This window comes from Stigmatopora argus, chromosome 20, assembly GCF_051989625.1.
Source record: "Stigmatopora argus isolate UIUO_Sarg chromosome 20, RoL_Sarg_1.0, whole genome shotgun sequence".
Taxonomy (NCBI): domain Eukaryota; kingdom Metazoa; phylum Chordata; class Actinopteri; order Syngnathiformes; family Syngnathidae; genus Stigmatopora; species Stigmatopora argus.
This window is the reverse complement of record NC_135406.1, coordinates 6880626-6897575: the sequence shown is the minus strand read 5'-3', so window position 1 is coordinate 6897575 and position 16950 is coordinate 6880626. Positions and strand designations below refer to the sequence as shown.

Genomic DNA, 16950 nt, shown 5'->3' with positions numbered 1-16950 from the left:
TAGCCTTGTTAAAAAACTGCTTATTGGCGCATGAGTCTCTTGTTTGCAGCAACCGAACATATATCTCTCGTAAATCACGTTTCTTGCAGGTTTAAAATACTCCCCCAACAGATTTAAGATGGCAGTTGGGTCTTTCCTTTGATCCGCCGTCAATACCGCGTTATGCATATAGACCTGGCAGCACTCGTTAAATTCAGCATGAAAAACGTCCCAGTTCTTTGCCAAATCCGAATCTGAACATCTGCATGCCCCCCGGCGCCGGAATCACCTTTGTTTGCCATTGCTTCTAGTTTTAGCCAGCCACTTTTGACACCATGTTTCAGATCGTGTCTTTATTTGAATGAATACAAAACCACAGCGCGTAGCATTATGGGTAGTACTGAGAACGTTAAAATGAGCATTATGGGTAGTACTGAGAACGTTAAAATGAGCATTATGGGTAGTACTGAGAACGTTAAAATGAGCATTATGGGTAGTACTGAGAACGTTAAAATGAGCATTATGGGTAGTACTGAGAACGTTAAAATGATTACCCACTAGATGTCACTAACTGCTCTATACAGTACACTATAATCTTCAAAGTTCTTCGACGACTTGAAGACTTGTTCCTTCGATACATGCTAGCAGGCTAATTTAAAGTAGGCAGTAAAGCTTCAACAAGGTCTTGAAAATGATTTTGACTGATATTTAAGGCCGTAAAGTAGCTAATGCTAAACACGTAGGCGACGCATTGGTTGAGTTAGGTGACGAATATTGGGCATGCTAGCATCACTTCTTTTGATAGCAATCGCTTATAAATGCAAAAGAGTCACATGGGAAATAAATATTCTTCAAATGGTCTGACATGTGGTTTGAGCAAAAATGTGTGCACAGGTTTGAATTTAATTGAAAATTAAATTAAACATAAATCACTTGAAGCTCGTGTCTCAAAAGGAGCCGACGCAAAACACGCATGTGCAGAACAAATCGTCCATGATAATGGTGCTGTTGCTGTTTCGCCGATTGGCATCACGGGAGAAGTAGTTCTTCATTGAAACGGTTTGAACTCGCAGGAATCAGTCTCTTATTTAGGTACCGCTCTCTCGTGGTCAGGAGAAAATCTGTTTCATTTTAATTTCAGTATTTGTGGACATTGTGCACAATAATTAAGACACTGTCAATCACAAGTTATCGAAGAAGTGCATTTTAAAGAAATTATATCAGAAAATTAGCAATTTCTCAAAGGTGTCTTAAACCCAAAAGGAAAAGTTTGTTTTTTCTTTTATTTACATTAGTCCCTTAATCCGGACCAACCTAAATGATATTTCTTGATTTTCCCATTTTTAACGAATATTTGGAATTTTTACATCCATTTTTTTCTTTTTGTGTTTTAGTTCAATAAGTATTTTGTAAAATGTAAAAATAACTGTCAAAATATTTTCTGTTTTCCACTTTAACTTTGAACATAAAAACATATTTTGTTTCCTTTTGAAATGACATGATTAAAAGACATTTCCCTTACTAAGAAAAAAAATAAACATTGTTTTAGAGTTAAGTGACGAATTTTGCGCATGCGCGAATCAAGCGTCACTTCTTTCGATGGCATTCGCTTTATAAATGCAAGAGAGTGGGACATAAGAAATAAATATTCATCAAATGGTCTGACATGGTTTTAGCAAAAATTATTGCGCAGGTTCGAATTAAATTGAAAACTAAATTGAGCATAAATCACTTGCGGCTAAAAAAGGAGGCGACACTTAAAGCGCATGCGCAGAACAAATCGTTCATGATACGATCAAAATCATTCCACACTGGGGGAAACTCTTTAGAATTATCAATAATTACGTAAAAGTCCATCCAACAGACCCACGACACTTGGATAAAGTTTATTTCCTTATACTAAACACTTTGGCCAAACTATACATTTTCTGTATCAGTCACGTGGTTCTTTCTTAAAGCAATACACACAACAATACGGGATTTCTCTCTTGAGTTATCAGCACAGTGCTGACGCACCAGCGTCGCTCGTTCCATCACTATTTATCAGCAAAACCTGCTTTAGATTAGCCCAGCTAGCAGCTATCAAAGAAACAAGTCGTCGAATAGCTTGTTTATGCTTTAGCTTAGCTAGCAGCTATCAAAGGAACAAGTCGACGAAGAACTCGTTGTAGGTTTCCTGGCTATATTAGCTCGGCATAACTAGCAGCTATCAAATAAACAAGTCGTCGAAGTGCTTTTTTATGCTTTAGCATAGTAGCAGCTATCTAAGAAACGCGTTGAAGAACTCGTTGGGGGTTTCCGGGCTAATTTAGCTTAGCTAGCTGCTATCAAAGCCGCCGCCATCATCAGAATTCACGTGTGGAAATGTCGGCAAGAACACAACGGTCAAAGCTCCAGGAGGAACTTTTTGAGGTCAAACAGGAGCATTCAACTCGGGAGCAATCGACAGTTTGCAACATAACGCATGAGAAAGTTGTTCTTCAAAGACTAGAAAGTGGGTTCACTTTTTATTTCCATGCATTCCCTTAAAGGTATTCTGTTGACATGACACTATAGTAGCGTACGTACATTTTCATGAATTTGCACTAGCACCATTCGAAGAAAGATGTAATAAATTCGATTTAATGTAACCACTCTAGGAGGGAAGAATGAGTCTCAACGCGTTAATACTTAACAACGGCATTAAACAGTAGCTTTCCTTTTATTGTATCCTTATCACAAACAATGTATTTTTCAAATTACGCAACGTGCGAGCGCCCCCAGAGTCATTCCTGCTACTCGCCCTCCATTTTTCAGTGACAACACTCATTTGCTTGCTCTAAATTGAAAATTTTAAAAAAGGAGATGTAGATGCACTAAACAACAACGAGAGCAGCGTTCAAACAATGATGTCAAAGTTGCGGCCCGATGGCCAAATCTGGCCCACTGCCGGTCTGTGGTGCGGTCTGCGGAAGTACTTCATATTTAATGCTAAAATTCAAATGCAGCTTATAAATAAATAGAATATGAACTATCATCAGAGATCATCACTACATCACTCCGCACAGACATTGACGTAGGGTCCTCAGAGGCAAGAGCGCTTCACCTCATAGAACTACCAGTACCAACAGAGGCCACCTTCGAGAGCAAGAAGGCCGAATACTTGAATCTGTGTGCCAGAAATTTGTCTGGAAATGCACCATCTACCCAGTCGAGGTTTGCTGCCGAAGCTACATTGGGCTTCTCCAACTGTTTTTAATTCCAACATTCATTGATTCATTTTCTGATATGCTACATCGTGTATAGGGGGGGCTGGAGCCTATCCCAGCTGCCTTTGGGCCAGAGGAGAGGAACAGCCTGAATCGGTGGCCAGCCAATCGCAGAGCACGAGGAGAGAAAAACCCATTCACTCTCACACTTATACCTAGGGACAATTCAGAGTGTCCAATCAGACGATACAGTGGTACCTCTACATATGAGCTTAATTCGTTCCGGGACTGAGCTCGTGTGTCTATCTTATCGTAACTCGAGCGAACGTTTCCCGTTGAAATGAACTAAAAGCAAATGAATTCGTTCCAGCCCTCTGAAAAAACATCAAAAACAGGATATTGATTGGATTTTTTTTTTTATTTCTTCAAATTCGCCATCTATTAACAAAGTAACACATAACTAGTGGTTTAATAGTAATAAAATGTGTTTAATAGAACTAAAATTAGATGGATTTTGCGGCGGGTACAGAGAGGGACATAGAGGGTTGGGGGGTTCTTTCCACGGCAACGCACTCGTAACCGAACAAACAAATTTAAATTAACTCGGATTAATATATACAGTCACACTCAAACATACGTTTAATGTAACTTCACACAAAACTGAATTCTAATTTGGTTTTACATTTTTATAACTTCTGGCTGGGTTAGCTGTTTGCCACGCCTCCACCCTCACGTTCGCTATCGATGGGCTGTTTGCTGTAGTATTCCCTTCAAAATATTCCGAAAATAATGCACACAAATGTCCTAACAATAGGATAACGCACGACCACTTGCCAATGAGAAGTAGTCTTGAATTAGCGATTGCTCCGTTAACGGGAGCTAACAGGCTAAGGGGGGGGGGGGGGACACTGAAAAAAAGCAACGCTCCGCTCAGTGCTCGCGGAGACGTTACAAAGAGGTATAGTTGCGACCAGAGATATTACACGAGGAGTTGCGAGGGAGAGAGCCAGTGCCCCTGACCGTTCTTATGAGCAGCCAACGAGAAGTAATATACTATACTGCTCGTATTAGCGATCGCTCCGGCATTAGCCGGAATCCGGCATCTCATTAATCCCCCAAATAATAATAGACCTGCTACTGAATAAAAGATAATGTTTTTTAATGCCTCCCCTTTGGCGAAAGCATTTTAACTAAATTAAAATCTAAAACATAAAAGAGAATGTTTACAATGAAAAGGCTCCAAAAAAGATTTGACTAATTTTAAGTGAAGAAACTTTTCTGACCAATAGTGCCATACTTTGAAAAATGCACCTATAAACAGTTTTCAACTCATGTTGCTGTTGACTAGAAAACTACAGTAGTAAGTACTGCATTGTGACGAAATGAATGTATGGCGCCCTTTTCCGTTTGGTTTCATTTCTGTGAACAAGAAATTCAGTCATTTATATTTGGAAAATGGTTAATCATTTATCTTTGTGTCTTTGCAGGTTTCAGAAATGATCTTGGTGCTGATGAGCATGAGTCTGTTGACCTTGAAGGGGAAGTTGAGCTCCCCCAAATCAAAGAGGAGGAGCCAGAGTTCCCTCAACAACAAATGGGAGACGAGCAACGTCCAATCAAAGGGGAGGAAGATCATTTCTCCTGGTCACTTGGTGAGTTCGTGAAGAGGGAAGATGTTCTGGGCGTGGCCAGTGGAGGGGCGGAACCTGCAAACACAGGAACATGGCCCCTAATTAAAGAGGAGGAGCCAGAGTTCCCTCAACAGTGCAAAAGAGAAGAGCAACCTCCAATCAAAAACGAGGAATGTGTCAAATGGTCAACTGGTGAGCCTTTCAAGAGTGAAGATGATCTGGGCGCGGCCAACATAGGGGCGGAGCTTCTGAGCGGCAGCTCAACAGAAGGATGGCGAGCAGAAAATTTAATTGCTCCTTTATCAGGTGGCAACGACTTGCTTTTTGACGATGATGATGTTGAAGATGTTAAGAAAAATCCCAGTGGTGACAAATTTTGCAAATGCTTTCAGTGTGGGAAAACTTTTGGGAAAAAGTCTTCTTTGAAAACACATATGAGGAGCCACACTGGGGAGAAACCCTTATCATGTACAGTTTGTGGTAAAACATTTACACAGAAGGGACACTTAATTAGTCATGCAAGAACACACACAGGCGAAAAACCATTTTTGTGTTCAGTTTGCGGTAAAAGATTCACACGGAAGGGACACTTAATTAGTCATGCAAGAACCCACACTGGTGAAAAACCATTTTCGTGTTCAGTTTGCGGTAAAGCCTTTTCTCTAAAGCACCACTTAGAAGACCACACAAGAACCCACACTGGCGAAAAACCATTTTCCTGCTCAGTTTGCGGTAAAGCCTTTTCTCACAATGAATACTTAAAAATCCACATAAGAACCCACACTGGTGAAAAACCATTTTCGTGTTCAGTTTGCGGTAAAGCCTTTTCTCTCAATGAATCCTTAAAAATCCACATAAGAACCCACACTGGTGAAAAACCATTTTCGTGTTCAGTTTGTGGTCAAAGATTCACACGGAAGGGAGACTTAATTAGTCATGCAAGAACCCACACGGGTGAAAAACCATTTTCGTGTTCAGTTTGTGGTAAAACATTTACACAGAAGGGACACTTAAATAGACATGCAAGAACACACACAGGCGAAAAGCCATTTTCGTGTTCAGTTTGTGGTCAAAGATTCACACAGAAAGGAGACTTAATTAGTCATGCAAGAACCCACACGGGTGAAAAAACATTTTCGTGTTCAGTTTGTGGTAAAACATTTAAACGGAAGGGAAGTGTAACAATACACACAAGAACCCACACTGGTGAAAAACCATTTTCATGTTCAGTTTGTGGTAAAACATTTACAGAGAAGAGAAATTTAAAAATCCACATAAGAACCCACACTGGCAAAAAACCATTTTCCTGCTCAGTTTGTGGTCAAGCCTATTCTCGAAAGAGATATTTAAAAAAACACTTATTAACCCACACTGGAGAACAATGTTTTCCTGCTCAGTCTGTGGCCACAGATTCGCTACAATAGCCTAATTAAAAAGCTACACAATTCAAAAACCTGAAAAGAAGACTTAACAACCCGCAGAGGAGAAAAGCCCTTTTTTTGCTCGATTTGTGGCAGGAATATCTTAAAAACACAATTACCCACATGTCAGAAACCTTTTTCCTCCTCAGCTTCTTGCCAGAGATTTTGTCGTAAGGATAGACTTAAAAGACGCAAATGTGTTGTAATAAGCAGTGGCCAATCACGGCTTTGCTTGCTTTTTCAAATTCTGTATGAAAGATCATTGTAATCGAAGTATAATTGTATTTTGCATTCTGAAATTCTTGTTTACACTTTTTAATCTGTAATTTAACGTGTCATCTTTTTGGTAGTTTCAATAAAGCTCTCTTTTTGGTGAAAAATACTTTTTGGGTCTTTTTGTGGACAAAATCAGCCTTCCAAATTCAAAGGTAACAAAAAAGTGAAGCGTTATTTGATATAAAAGATTGTTTTCTTTCTACAGGTGTGAAAATACGGTAACTTCATGTCTGTAATTAACGGTAAATTGTTTTTATCTTTTTGATGTTGAAGGGGATTATTGGTAGATTTTTATTTTATGTGTAACTATTGGAAAAACATTGAGTAAGAAAGTTTTATAGGACAAACTACAAAGGGAATGTAATGTTAAATGTTTGCAAAACACTACTAGATTGGGGTATTATTCACATTATTGAATGAATTTGGAGTTCTTGATTAGCATGCATTTTATATGGCTTACCGTAATTACTCGAATATAACGCGCACTCGAAAATAACACGCAGGTATAACTTTGGGCCAAAAATATCTGGAAAAACGCAGTACTCGAATATAGTGCGCACCTGAACTTTCCCGCTGACGAAAATCAGAAATCTTACCTTTTTTTTCGTCGTTTCACGATTGTTTTGTTCAAACAAATTTATTCATTAGAATCCTTCAAATGAAGAGTTCCTCTCTCTCTTTGTCTGTCCTCTTGTTATGATCGCGCCGCGTCGCTGGGTCATCGCAGCGCGATCGGGGGCATCTGTTACGGTCGCGCCGCGTTGTGCAAATGCAGGAAGCAGGAGAGGACGAGGCATTCAGCGTGATACGGAGTCCTTTAATGAATCAACCAAGGCGTGGAAACAAACGTGGCCGCATGCGGCGCGCATACGGACAGAGGCAACAGAATAACGACAGCTAGCGACCGCTAGCAACCGCTAACAACAGTCAATGATAGTCAACGATAGTGAACGATCCGGCGACGTGTGATGACGCGTCGCTACTTAAATACAGGAAACGAAAGCAATGAATGGATTGGCTACAGCCGGTATGCGTCAACTTCCTCTTCCTCCCACAACACATCATCCGATTGGCTTTACGAGATGACGTAAAATCCGTGCGTCAAAGTGAGTTTGACAATGCTTTTTTCGATCGAAAATTTATAATTTATTTTAGTTATTGATTATAACACTGAACTGAGAGAGGGTGAACTGAGACGAGTAGGAGGCTAGAGGGGGGCAGTGGTGGTCTCGGCTTTCCGATTTTCGATCGAAATTACGAGATGACGTAAAATCCGTGCGTCGTCTTTACGTGATGACGTCAAATCCGTGCGTCAAGTGAGTTTGACCATGCTTTTTTCGATCGAAAATTTGTAATTTATTTTAGTTCTTGATTATAACACTGAACTGAGAGAGGGTGAACTGAGACGAGTAGGAGGCTAGAGGGGGGCAGTGGTGGTCTCGGCTTTCCGATTTTCGATCGAAATTACGAAATGACGTAAAATCCGTGCGTCGTCTCTACGTGATGACGTCAAATCCGTGCGTCAAGTGAGTTTGACAATGCTTTTTTCGATCGAAAATTTGTAATTTATTTTAGTTCTTGATTATAACACGCACCCCCAACTATTGGAATAAATTATTTTGCAAAAACCTGCGTGTTATATTCGAGTAATTACGGTAATTGCTCTAAAGCAGTCATGTCCAAAGTCCGGCCCCCGGGCCAATTGCGGCCCGTGGACAAATTTTTACCGGCCCGCGGCCTCTATCATGAAATCAATAATATGCGGCCCGCCAGCACTGTTGACCACAGTATAAAATACATGTGTACAAAAAGCTATTTTTCATATTTTTCATTTCACCAGAAGATGGCAGTAGCCCTGTGGCCGCACTCTGGCGTGATCGTTTCAGCCCAGCCCATTTCTAACATGGCGTCTGTAAACAAAAAAAGGAAAGTTGACCGCGAGGGCCGCCGCTTCCAGGACAAGTGGAAATTTGAGTATTTTTTCACTGAAATACGAAACAACTGTGTCTGCCTAATTTGCCAAGAGACTGTGGCTGTTTTCAAGGAATTCAACATCAAGAGGCACTACCAGACGAAACATGCTAGCTACGACAAGCTAACTGGGAACAAACGCGGTGAAAAAGTGAAGCAACTGCAAGCTGTTTTAACGGCACAGCAAAGCTTTTTCACAAGAGTCCGTGAGTCAAATGAAAATGCCACAAAGGCAAGCTACGAAGTGGCAACGCTGATTGCAAAGCACTGCAAACCTTTCACTGAGGGTGAATTTATTAAAGACTGTGTAATGAAAATGGTTGAGAAAATTTGTCCCGCGAAGAAGCAAGAGTTTGCCAATATTTGCCTGGCTCGTAATACTGTGGTACGGAGAATTGAAGACGTTTCATTAGATATTAAGAGACAGTTAGAGGCAAAAGGAACTGAGTTTGACTTTTTCTCGTTAGCGTGCGATGAAAGCACGGATGCGTCCGACACCGCTCAGTTACTGATCTTTTTAAGAGGAGTGGACAATGACATGAACGTGAGTGAAGAGCTTCTGGACCTCCAGAGTCTGAAGGGCCAAACAAGAGGAACGCATTTATTTGTTTCTGTTTGTTCCACCGTAGATGACATGAAACTACAGTGGAATAAAGTCACCGGGATTATTACGGACGGCGCACCTGCCATGGCTGGCGAGCGGAGTGGATGATCAAGCCTTGTCTGTAACAAAGTCAGCGAAGAAGGAGGCAGCGCTATTAAACTCCACTGTATTATTCATCAAGAAGTTCTCTGTGCCAAATATATGAAATATGATAATGTTATGAAACCGGTGATAAAGACTATTAATTATATTCGCTCCAAAGCGCTGTGCCACCGCCAGTTTCAACAGTTTCTTCTCGACATCCAGGCTGAATACGGAGATGTTTTGTATCACACCGACGTAAGGTGGCTCAGTCGGGGGTCTGCGCTGCAGCGCTTCTTCTCTCTCAGGGAGGAAATTGGACAATTCTTGACTAAAAAGGGACAACCCATGCCACAATTAAATGATCCTGTTTGGCTGGCTGATTTGGGATTTTTAGTTGACATAACGCGACATCTGAATGCGCTGAACACAAGCCTTCAAGGGCAAAATGCAGTGGTAAGCCAACTGTATTCACACATCAAAGCCTTTCGGACCAAGCTGCTACTTTTCCAAAGACACCTGTCACAGGCGCAGCCCAATACCGCACATTTCCCGTCGCTGCAGGAAATTGTGACCAGTTTCCCACAGATCAATATCAGTGCGCAAATGACAAAGTATGCAGCAGACATCTCATCTCTGGTTGAGGAGTTTCAGCAGCGCTTTCGGGACTTTGCAGCTATTGAAAAGGAGATCACGCTTTTTTCCTCTCCTTTCTCCGTGGACCCTGATGACGCTCCAGACCACCTGCAACTGGAGCTCATTGAGCTGCAGTGTGACGCCGAGCATCGCAGTCGGCACCAACAGCTCCCTCTTGTCAACTTCTACCGCCAGCTGGATGAAGGCAGGTTCCAAGCAATTCGGACATTTGCTAAGAAAATGCTGAGCTTGTTTGGCTCCACATACATGTGCGAGAAGACATTCTCCATACATCATAGGCGCCGTTCAAAAGCGGCTGCTAGTTGCAGTGGCTCCCTAAACCCTCACTCGTATTCTGTGTTTTTAGGGCTTTTTTAGAGCTTTTTTATCCTTTATTTTTACATTTTATTGTTCTTAAAGATTTTACTTGTTACTTTGCTTTATATATTATATTCCAAACTTTAATGTTTTAAAACTTTACTTTCAAGACTCTACTCCGAGACTCAAGTTGTGCGAGAGGCAGTCTTTGAGCTATTAGTTTAGTTTATCTTTTGGGAATTCTGGACATTATATTTTGACCCACTCAGCCATGCCTCCGCTGTCTTACACAAAGGATCAGCTGTTAGCGCTACGCAACACCTGGATTCCCCTGGACCTGGACCTGGACCTCCCCGCGGAGTTAAAGAGGAAGAGAAGAGGATGCAGAGCTGGACGAAAATGTCAGGAGAGAAAGCGACGCTTCAGACCCAGCATTCCATCTATTATTATGGGGAACGTAAGATCTCTCCCCAATAAGATGGAAGAGCTAACGGCGCTGACCAAACAACAACGACAATATCGGAATATCTGCATTATGTGCTTCACGGAGACCTGGCTGAATGAACTAATTCCGGACTCTCTCGTCTCCTTGGACGGTTTTCAGCTGGTGAGGGCGGACAGAGATGCTGAGGAGAGCGGTAGGAAGAAAGGGGGGGGACTAGCTGTTTTTATTAATAGTAGATGGTGCAGCCCCGGACACATTACTGTGAAGGAGCGACTCTGCACTCGAGCTATCGAGCTAGTAGCTGTTAGCATCAGGCCGTTTTACATCCCCCGGGAGTTCTCGCACGTTATCATAATAACTGCGTATATACGTCCCTCGGCCGATGCGACAGTCGCCCGCGAGCTGCTTCACGCCACTGTGTCCCGGCTGCAAACGTCACACCCCCAGTCTCTCCTTCTTATCTCTGGTGATTTTAACCATGCTCCCTTGGCTTCTACTCTCCCCACCTTCACTCAGTTTGTGAAGTGCCACACCAGGGAACAAAAAACTCTGGACCTGCTGTATGCCAACACAAAGCAGGCATACAGCTCAGTCCCCCTCCCCCCACTGGGCCGCTCAGACCACAACCTGGTCCATCTGATCCCCACCTACATCCCTATGGTGAGGAAAATAAAACCTACCACGAGGATCATACAAAGATGGACCGAGGAGACCAGCATGGTACTGAGGGACTGTTTTGAGACCACTGACTGGGAGGTGCTGTGCAATTCACATGGTAATGACATTGACAGCTTGACCCACTGCATCACAGATTATATTAACTTCTGTGTTGAGAACATTGTACCCTCCAAGAAGGTCCGTTGTTTCTCCAACAATAAGCCGTGGGTCACCAGGGATCTAAGGGCCCTCCTGAACAAGAAGAAGAGGGCTTTTAGGTCTGGGGAGAAAGAGAGCCTGAAAATGGTCCAGAAGGAGCTGAAGAGAGAGATAAGGAAGGGTAAGACCATCTACAGGAGGAAGCTGGAGAACCAACTCCAGAGAGGCAACACCAAAGAGGTCTGGCGGAGCTTGAGGACTATTTCGGGCCATGAAGGCAACAGCGAGAGAGACCCGGAGTCTGGCGGCAGGGAGTGGGCCAATGAACTGAATCAGTTCTTTAACAGATTCAGTCCTGCCCCCACTCCCCTGACCCCCCAGACCAGAAGCAACGCTCCCCCTTCGTTCTCCTCCTCCTCCTCTTCCTCCCCCTCTTCCACCGGTCTCTGCATTACTGTCGATCAGGTGATAAAACAGCTCAAGAAGATCGAGGCAAGGAAGGCTACCGGTCCTGACGGCCTCAGCTCCAGACTACTGAGAGAGTGTGCGGATCCGCTTGGTATAGTGATTCTGCATATTTTCAACCTCAGCCTCAGTCTGCAGAAGGTCCCCACCTTGTGGAAAACTTCCTGCGTGGTCCCAGTTCCTAAGACTGCGTACCCCAGGGAGCCAAACCACTTCAGGCCGGTAGCATTAACCTCTCACCTGATCAAGACATTGGAGAGAATCATCCTCAATCACCTCAGCCCCCTGATGAATGCAGAGCTGGACCCTCTGCAGTTCGCCTATCGTCCAGGCATTGGTGTGGAAGATGCTACCACCTACCTGATGCACAGGTCTCTTTCACACCTGGAGAACGCGGGAAGCACGCTGAGAATGATGTTTTTTGACCTCTCCAGTGCGTTCAACACCATTCAGCCGGTTCTACTGAGAGGCAAACTGGAAGAGGCTGGAGTAAGGAACCACCTAGCCGCATGGATCATCGACTTCCTCACTGACAGACCACAATATGTGAGACTCCAGGACTGTACATCTGATGTGGTAGCTTGCAGCACGGGGGCCCCACAAGGCACAGTGCTCTCTCCACTCCTCTTCTCCCTCTACACATCGGACTTTAAACATAATACAGACACCTGCCACCTCCAGAAGTTCTCTGGCGACACCGCTATTGTTGGACGAGTGACGGACGGGAACGACCTGGAGTACAGGGGAGTCATCACAGCCTTTGTTGACTGGTGTAGGCAAAACCACCTCTACATCAACACCAGTAAGACAAAGGAAATGGTCATCGATTTTCGGAGGAATCCTCAACAGACCACTCAGGTGAACATCCAGGGTACAGACATTGAAATCGTGGAAAATTTTAAGTACCTGGGTGTTCACCTCAACAACAAACTAGACTGGTCCACAAACACAGATGCCCTGTACAAAAGGGGCCAGAGCCGCCTCTACCTACTGAGGAGTCTACGGTCCTTTGGAGTGTGCAGGACACTGCTGAGGACTTTCTACGACACTGTGGTGGCCTCTACAGTGTTTTATGCAGTGCTTTGTTGGGGATGCGGGAGCACGGAGAGGGACAGGAACAGGCTGAATAAGCTGGTCAGGAGGGCCAGCTCTGTTCTGGGCTGTCCTCTGGACTCTGTGGAGGAAGTGGGAGAGCGGAGGATGCTGACCAGGATGATGTCCATCATGGACAGCACCTCCCACCCCCTGCATGAGTCTGTGGAGTCCCTCCGAAGCTCCTTTAGCAATAGACTGCGGCACCCTCATTGCAGGAAGGAGCGCTTCCGCAGATCCTTCCTCCCATCAGCTGTCAGGCTCTTTAACAAAAAAATGGCTGTGTGTTAAGACCTACCGTATGCATGCATGTACATTTATGTGTATGTATGTATGTATATATGTGCTAAGCAACACGCTTATTTAATTATATATTTATTCATGTATTTATTTCTTGACCTACTTATTACCTATCTATTTATGTCTAAAATGCCTTTCCTATTCCTGCATCCTCACCCTCTTGCCACTGGAACAACGAAATTTCCCGAATACGGGATGAATAAAGTTATCCAATCCAATGAACATTAACAAGAGCCGCATGAGGACGAGACTGAGTGACTCTCACCTGCGTGACGTCTTGCGCATCAAAACCACTGCTCTTGAGCCAGACATGGACTACATACTGCAGTCAAGATCCCAGTATCACCCTTCACATTAGTGCAGGCAAGACCTTTGTTAAGTCCTCTGAGTTGAATAAATTCTTAAATCTCAGTTAATTATTTTTTTTGTGATGGTCAAAATCACAGTTTGAATATGCAGTGATCATTGTTTTGTTTTCAGCACTTTTCCTACAGTGAGCATATAATAATGAATAATATGTAATGTTTCACATGAACTTAGATATCCTTGTAAGTTTTCTTAATTTTTTGTGGTTTGTGATTTCGGTAAAAACCTAAATGTAAAAAAAAATGTAAAAGTATGCCATTTGTAATTAAAAAAAATCCCAAAAAGTTAATTTGTATTTAATGTTAATGGTTCAAAGAATGTCAGGCTAAATAGTCGGCCCCCACACATTTTCACCTTACCAAATCTGGCCCTCTTTGCAAAAAGTTTGGACACCCCTGATGTAGAGAGAGAGAGGGAGGGAGGGAGGTTTGAGGCAGAGAGGGTGAGGGAGGGAGAGATGGAGAGAGGGAGGGAGAGGGAGGGGGAGAGAGCAAGAGAGCGAGAGAGAGAGATTAAATCGGATTTAAAGAACTGGATATAAAGCCTTAAATATTTTTCATAGATCTAAAACAATGTTTATTTGAGCTTTTATTTTCAATAAGGGAAGAATCATTTGTTGAAAATATTTCTATATAGTTATTTTTACATTTTACAAAATACTTATTGAACTAAAACACAAAAAGAACAAAATTGGAGGGAAAAATTACAAATATTCGTTAAAAATGGGAAAATAAAGAAATATAATTTACATCTAGTGGTTGGTCCGGATTAAGGGAATAATGTAAATAAAAGAAAAAACTAACTTTTCCTTTTGGGTTTAAGACACCTTTGAGAAATTGCTAATTTTCTGATATATTTTCTTAAAATGTGCTTCTTCGATAACTTGTGATTGACAGTGTCTTAAATATTGTGAACAGTGTCCACGAATACTGAACTTAGAATGAAACAAATTTTCTCCTGACCACGAGAGAGCAGTACGTAAATAAATGACTGATCCCTGCGAGTTCAAACCGTTTCAATGAAGAACTACCTCTCCCGTGATGCCAATCGGCAAAACAGAACAGCACCATTATCAAGGACGATGTTTTTCTGCGCATGCGCGTTTTGCGACGCCTCCTTTTGAGACGCGATCTTCAAGTGATTTATGTTTAATTTAATTTTCAGTTTAATTCAAACCTACGCAAACATTTTTTGGCTCAAACCACATGTCAGAAAATTTGAAGAATAATTATTTCCTATGTCCAACTCTCTTACATTTATAAACTTAATGCATCGAAGGAAGTGACGCTGCCACCGCGCATGCGCAGTTTTCGCCACCAAACTTAACCTATGGGTCCCCGTCGTGTCTAGCTTCAGCTACTTTATGGCCTTAAATATCAGCCAAAATCATTTTCAAGACCTCGTTGAAGCTTTGTGGGCTACTTTGGCTCAGCCAGTTAGCATATATCAAAGGATCAACTCTTCAAGTCGTCGAAGAACTTTGAAGCTTTGCGCCCTCTTTAACTTAGCCTAGTTAGCAGCTATCAATGGCGTCTCCATCAGAATTTACGTGTGGGAAAAGAGCCGCAAAGTTCCACGAGGAAAACTCGACATTTTGCAAAATAATGCATGCAAAAGTTGTCCTTCACAGACTAGAAGGTTGGTCCATTTTTATATCTATATATTTCCTAAACCATTAAGGCTTAATGGTAATTGTAGAAGTGCTATTTTTGTGCGCTGCAATTGCAAATTCAAGTACAGTAATCCTCAGCATTTCACTACATCGCAGATTTTTTAATGCGAAAATGATTTTTATTTTGTAAATTATTTTTCAAGCGGGAGCAACTCCCATTTCTCCCGCTTGCTACTAGGACTCAGCACTGAATATTTTTATTTTATTTTAAGTTCTTAAAAATGTGAAAAAGCAGCCCAGAGGAGCGAGTGGTTAGCGCGTCGGCCTCACAGCTCTGGGGTCCTCGGTTCAAATCCAGGTCAAGTCCACCTTTGTGGAGTTTTTATGTTCTCCCCAGGCCTGCGTGGGTTTCCTCCAGGTACTCCGGTTTCCTCCCACACTCCAAAGACATGCATAGACTTTGCATAGGAATGTTTTTTTAATAATAAAAAAGACCATGTAAAGCAGGGGTCCCCAAACTTTTTCTTGTGAGGGCCACATAACTTTTCCCTTCTCTGATGGGGGGCCGGTGTCAGTTTGTAACAGAAAAAGCCATGGAACATTAACTTTCTGTTGTGCCATGCACAATCTTCTCCCTTTGCTCTGAAGTTTATGCACGACACCACAACCGTCATTACAGAATCCCACGTCAACATTTTGCAGCACAGTGCTTGCTGGTGAATTTGGCAGTGGACTCGTAGCGGGGCGGTGAGACCCCTTTTTTCCAACTCCCGGTTCATGCGTCCCATTATTAGACCGCGAGTTTCGGCCACCATGCTAGGAGCCCCGTCAGTCGTGATGCTAGCTAGCTTTGACCAGTCCAGCTCCAACTTCTCCAAGGTTTGGCACACTGTCAAAAATATCCTCTGCCGTTGTAGTCCCTTTGAGACTTTGGAGGGCTGCCAGATCCTCGCAAATCTCAAAGTTTGCGCTAACTCCACGAATAAAAATGAGCAGTTGCGCTGTGTCTTGCACGTCCGTGCTTTCATCCAGTGCTAATGAAAAAAAGTCAAATTATTTCGTCTTCTGCTGCAGCTGGGCATATACATTACTCCCGATTTCTTCAACGCGTCTGGTCATTGTACTCACCGACAGACTTACGGCATTAAATGCATCTTTCTTCTCGGGACACACCTCCTCTGCGACAGTATCCATACATTTCTTAACAAACTCTCCGTCAGTGAAAGGCTTACCGCTGCTTGCTATCAATTTAGCAACCCAAAAGCTGGCCCGAACGGATGCCTGGTTCTGCTGAGATAGTAGTCCACTTTTTCGCTTTGAGAGTTTGTCTGCTCGTATTTGGCCTTGCAATCTATCGTACTTGTCTTTGTGACGGGATTCATAGTGTCGGCAAAGATTGTATTCTTTGAATACCGCCACCGTCTCTTGACAAATGAGACAAACAGCCTTTTCTTTGCATTGAACAAAAAAATAATCGTTTGTCCACTCCAGGTTAAATATCCTGCATTCTGAATCAATTTTTCTCTCACCTAACTTTTTCGCCATTATTCCGTTCTCAAACAGGTTGCAGTTTTAATATGCTTGAATAGTCCGCGATGGTCCCAGGGCTCCGCCCTCACCTGCGATCGTCCAGATGTCTCGGTAACACTGCTCGTGCATGCAACGGTGGACGTGCCCGCATGCATCAAAGGGAAACACTCTCCCCGCGCGTGTCACCAAAGAAGCAATGCGAAGCCCCGCTTCACTGGG

The 16950-nt window shown here is 42.9% G+C and overlaps 1 protein-coding gene across 2 annotated transcripts in view; it reads left to right on the top strand.

The window, feature by feature from the left end:
• Positions 1 to 16950, top strand: part of LOC144065889 (uncharacterized) — a 70830-nt gene that overhangs the window by 5318 nt on the left and 48562 nt on the right. The window contains exon 2 of one of the 2 annotated variants that reach the window (XM_077589116.1): positions 4655 to 6595. The exons of the other annotated variant lie outside the window; for it this stretch is intronic. Coding sequence (XP_077445242.1) covers positions 4655 to 6222 — 1568 coding nt within the window. The 3' untranslated portion in view covers positions 6223 to 6595. Of the gene's footprint in view, positions 1 to 4654; positions 6596 to 16950 lie in introns of those variants that run through there. 2 annotated transcript variants of the gene reach the window in all.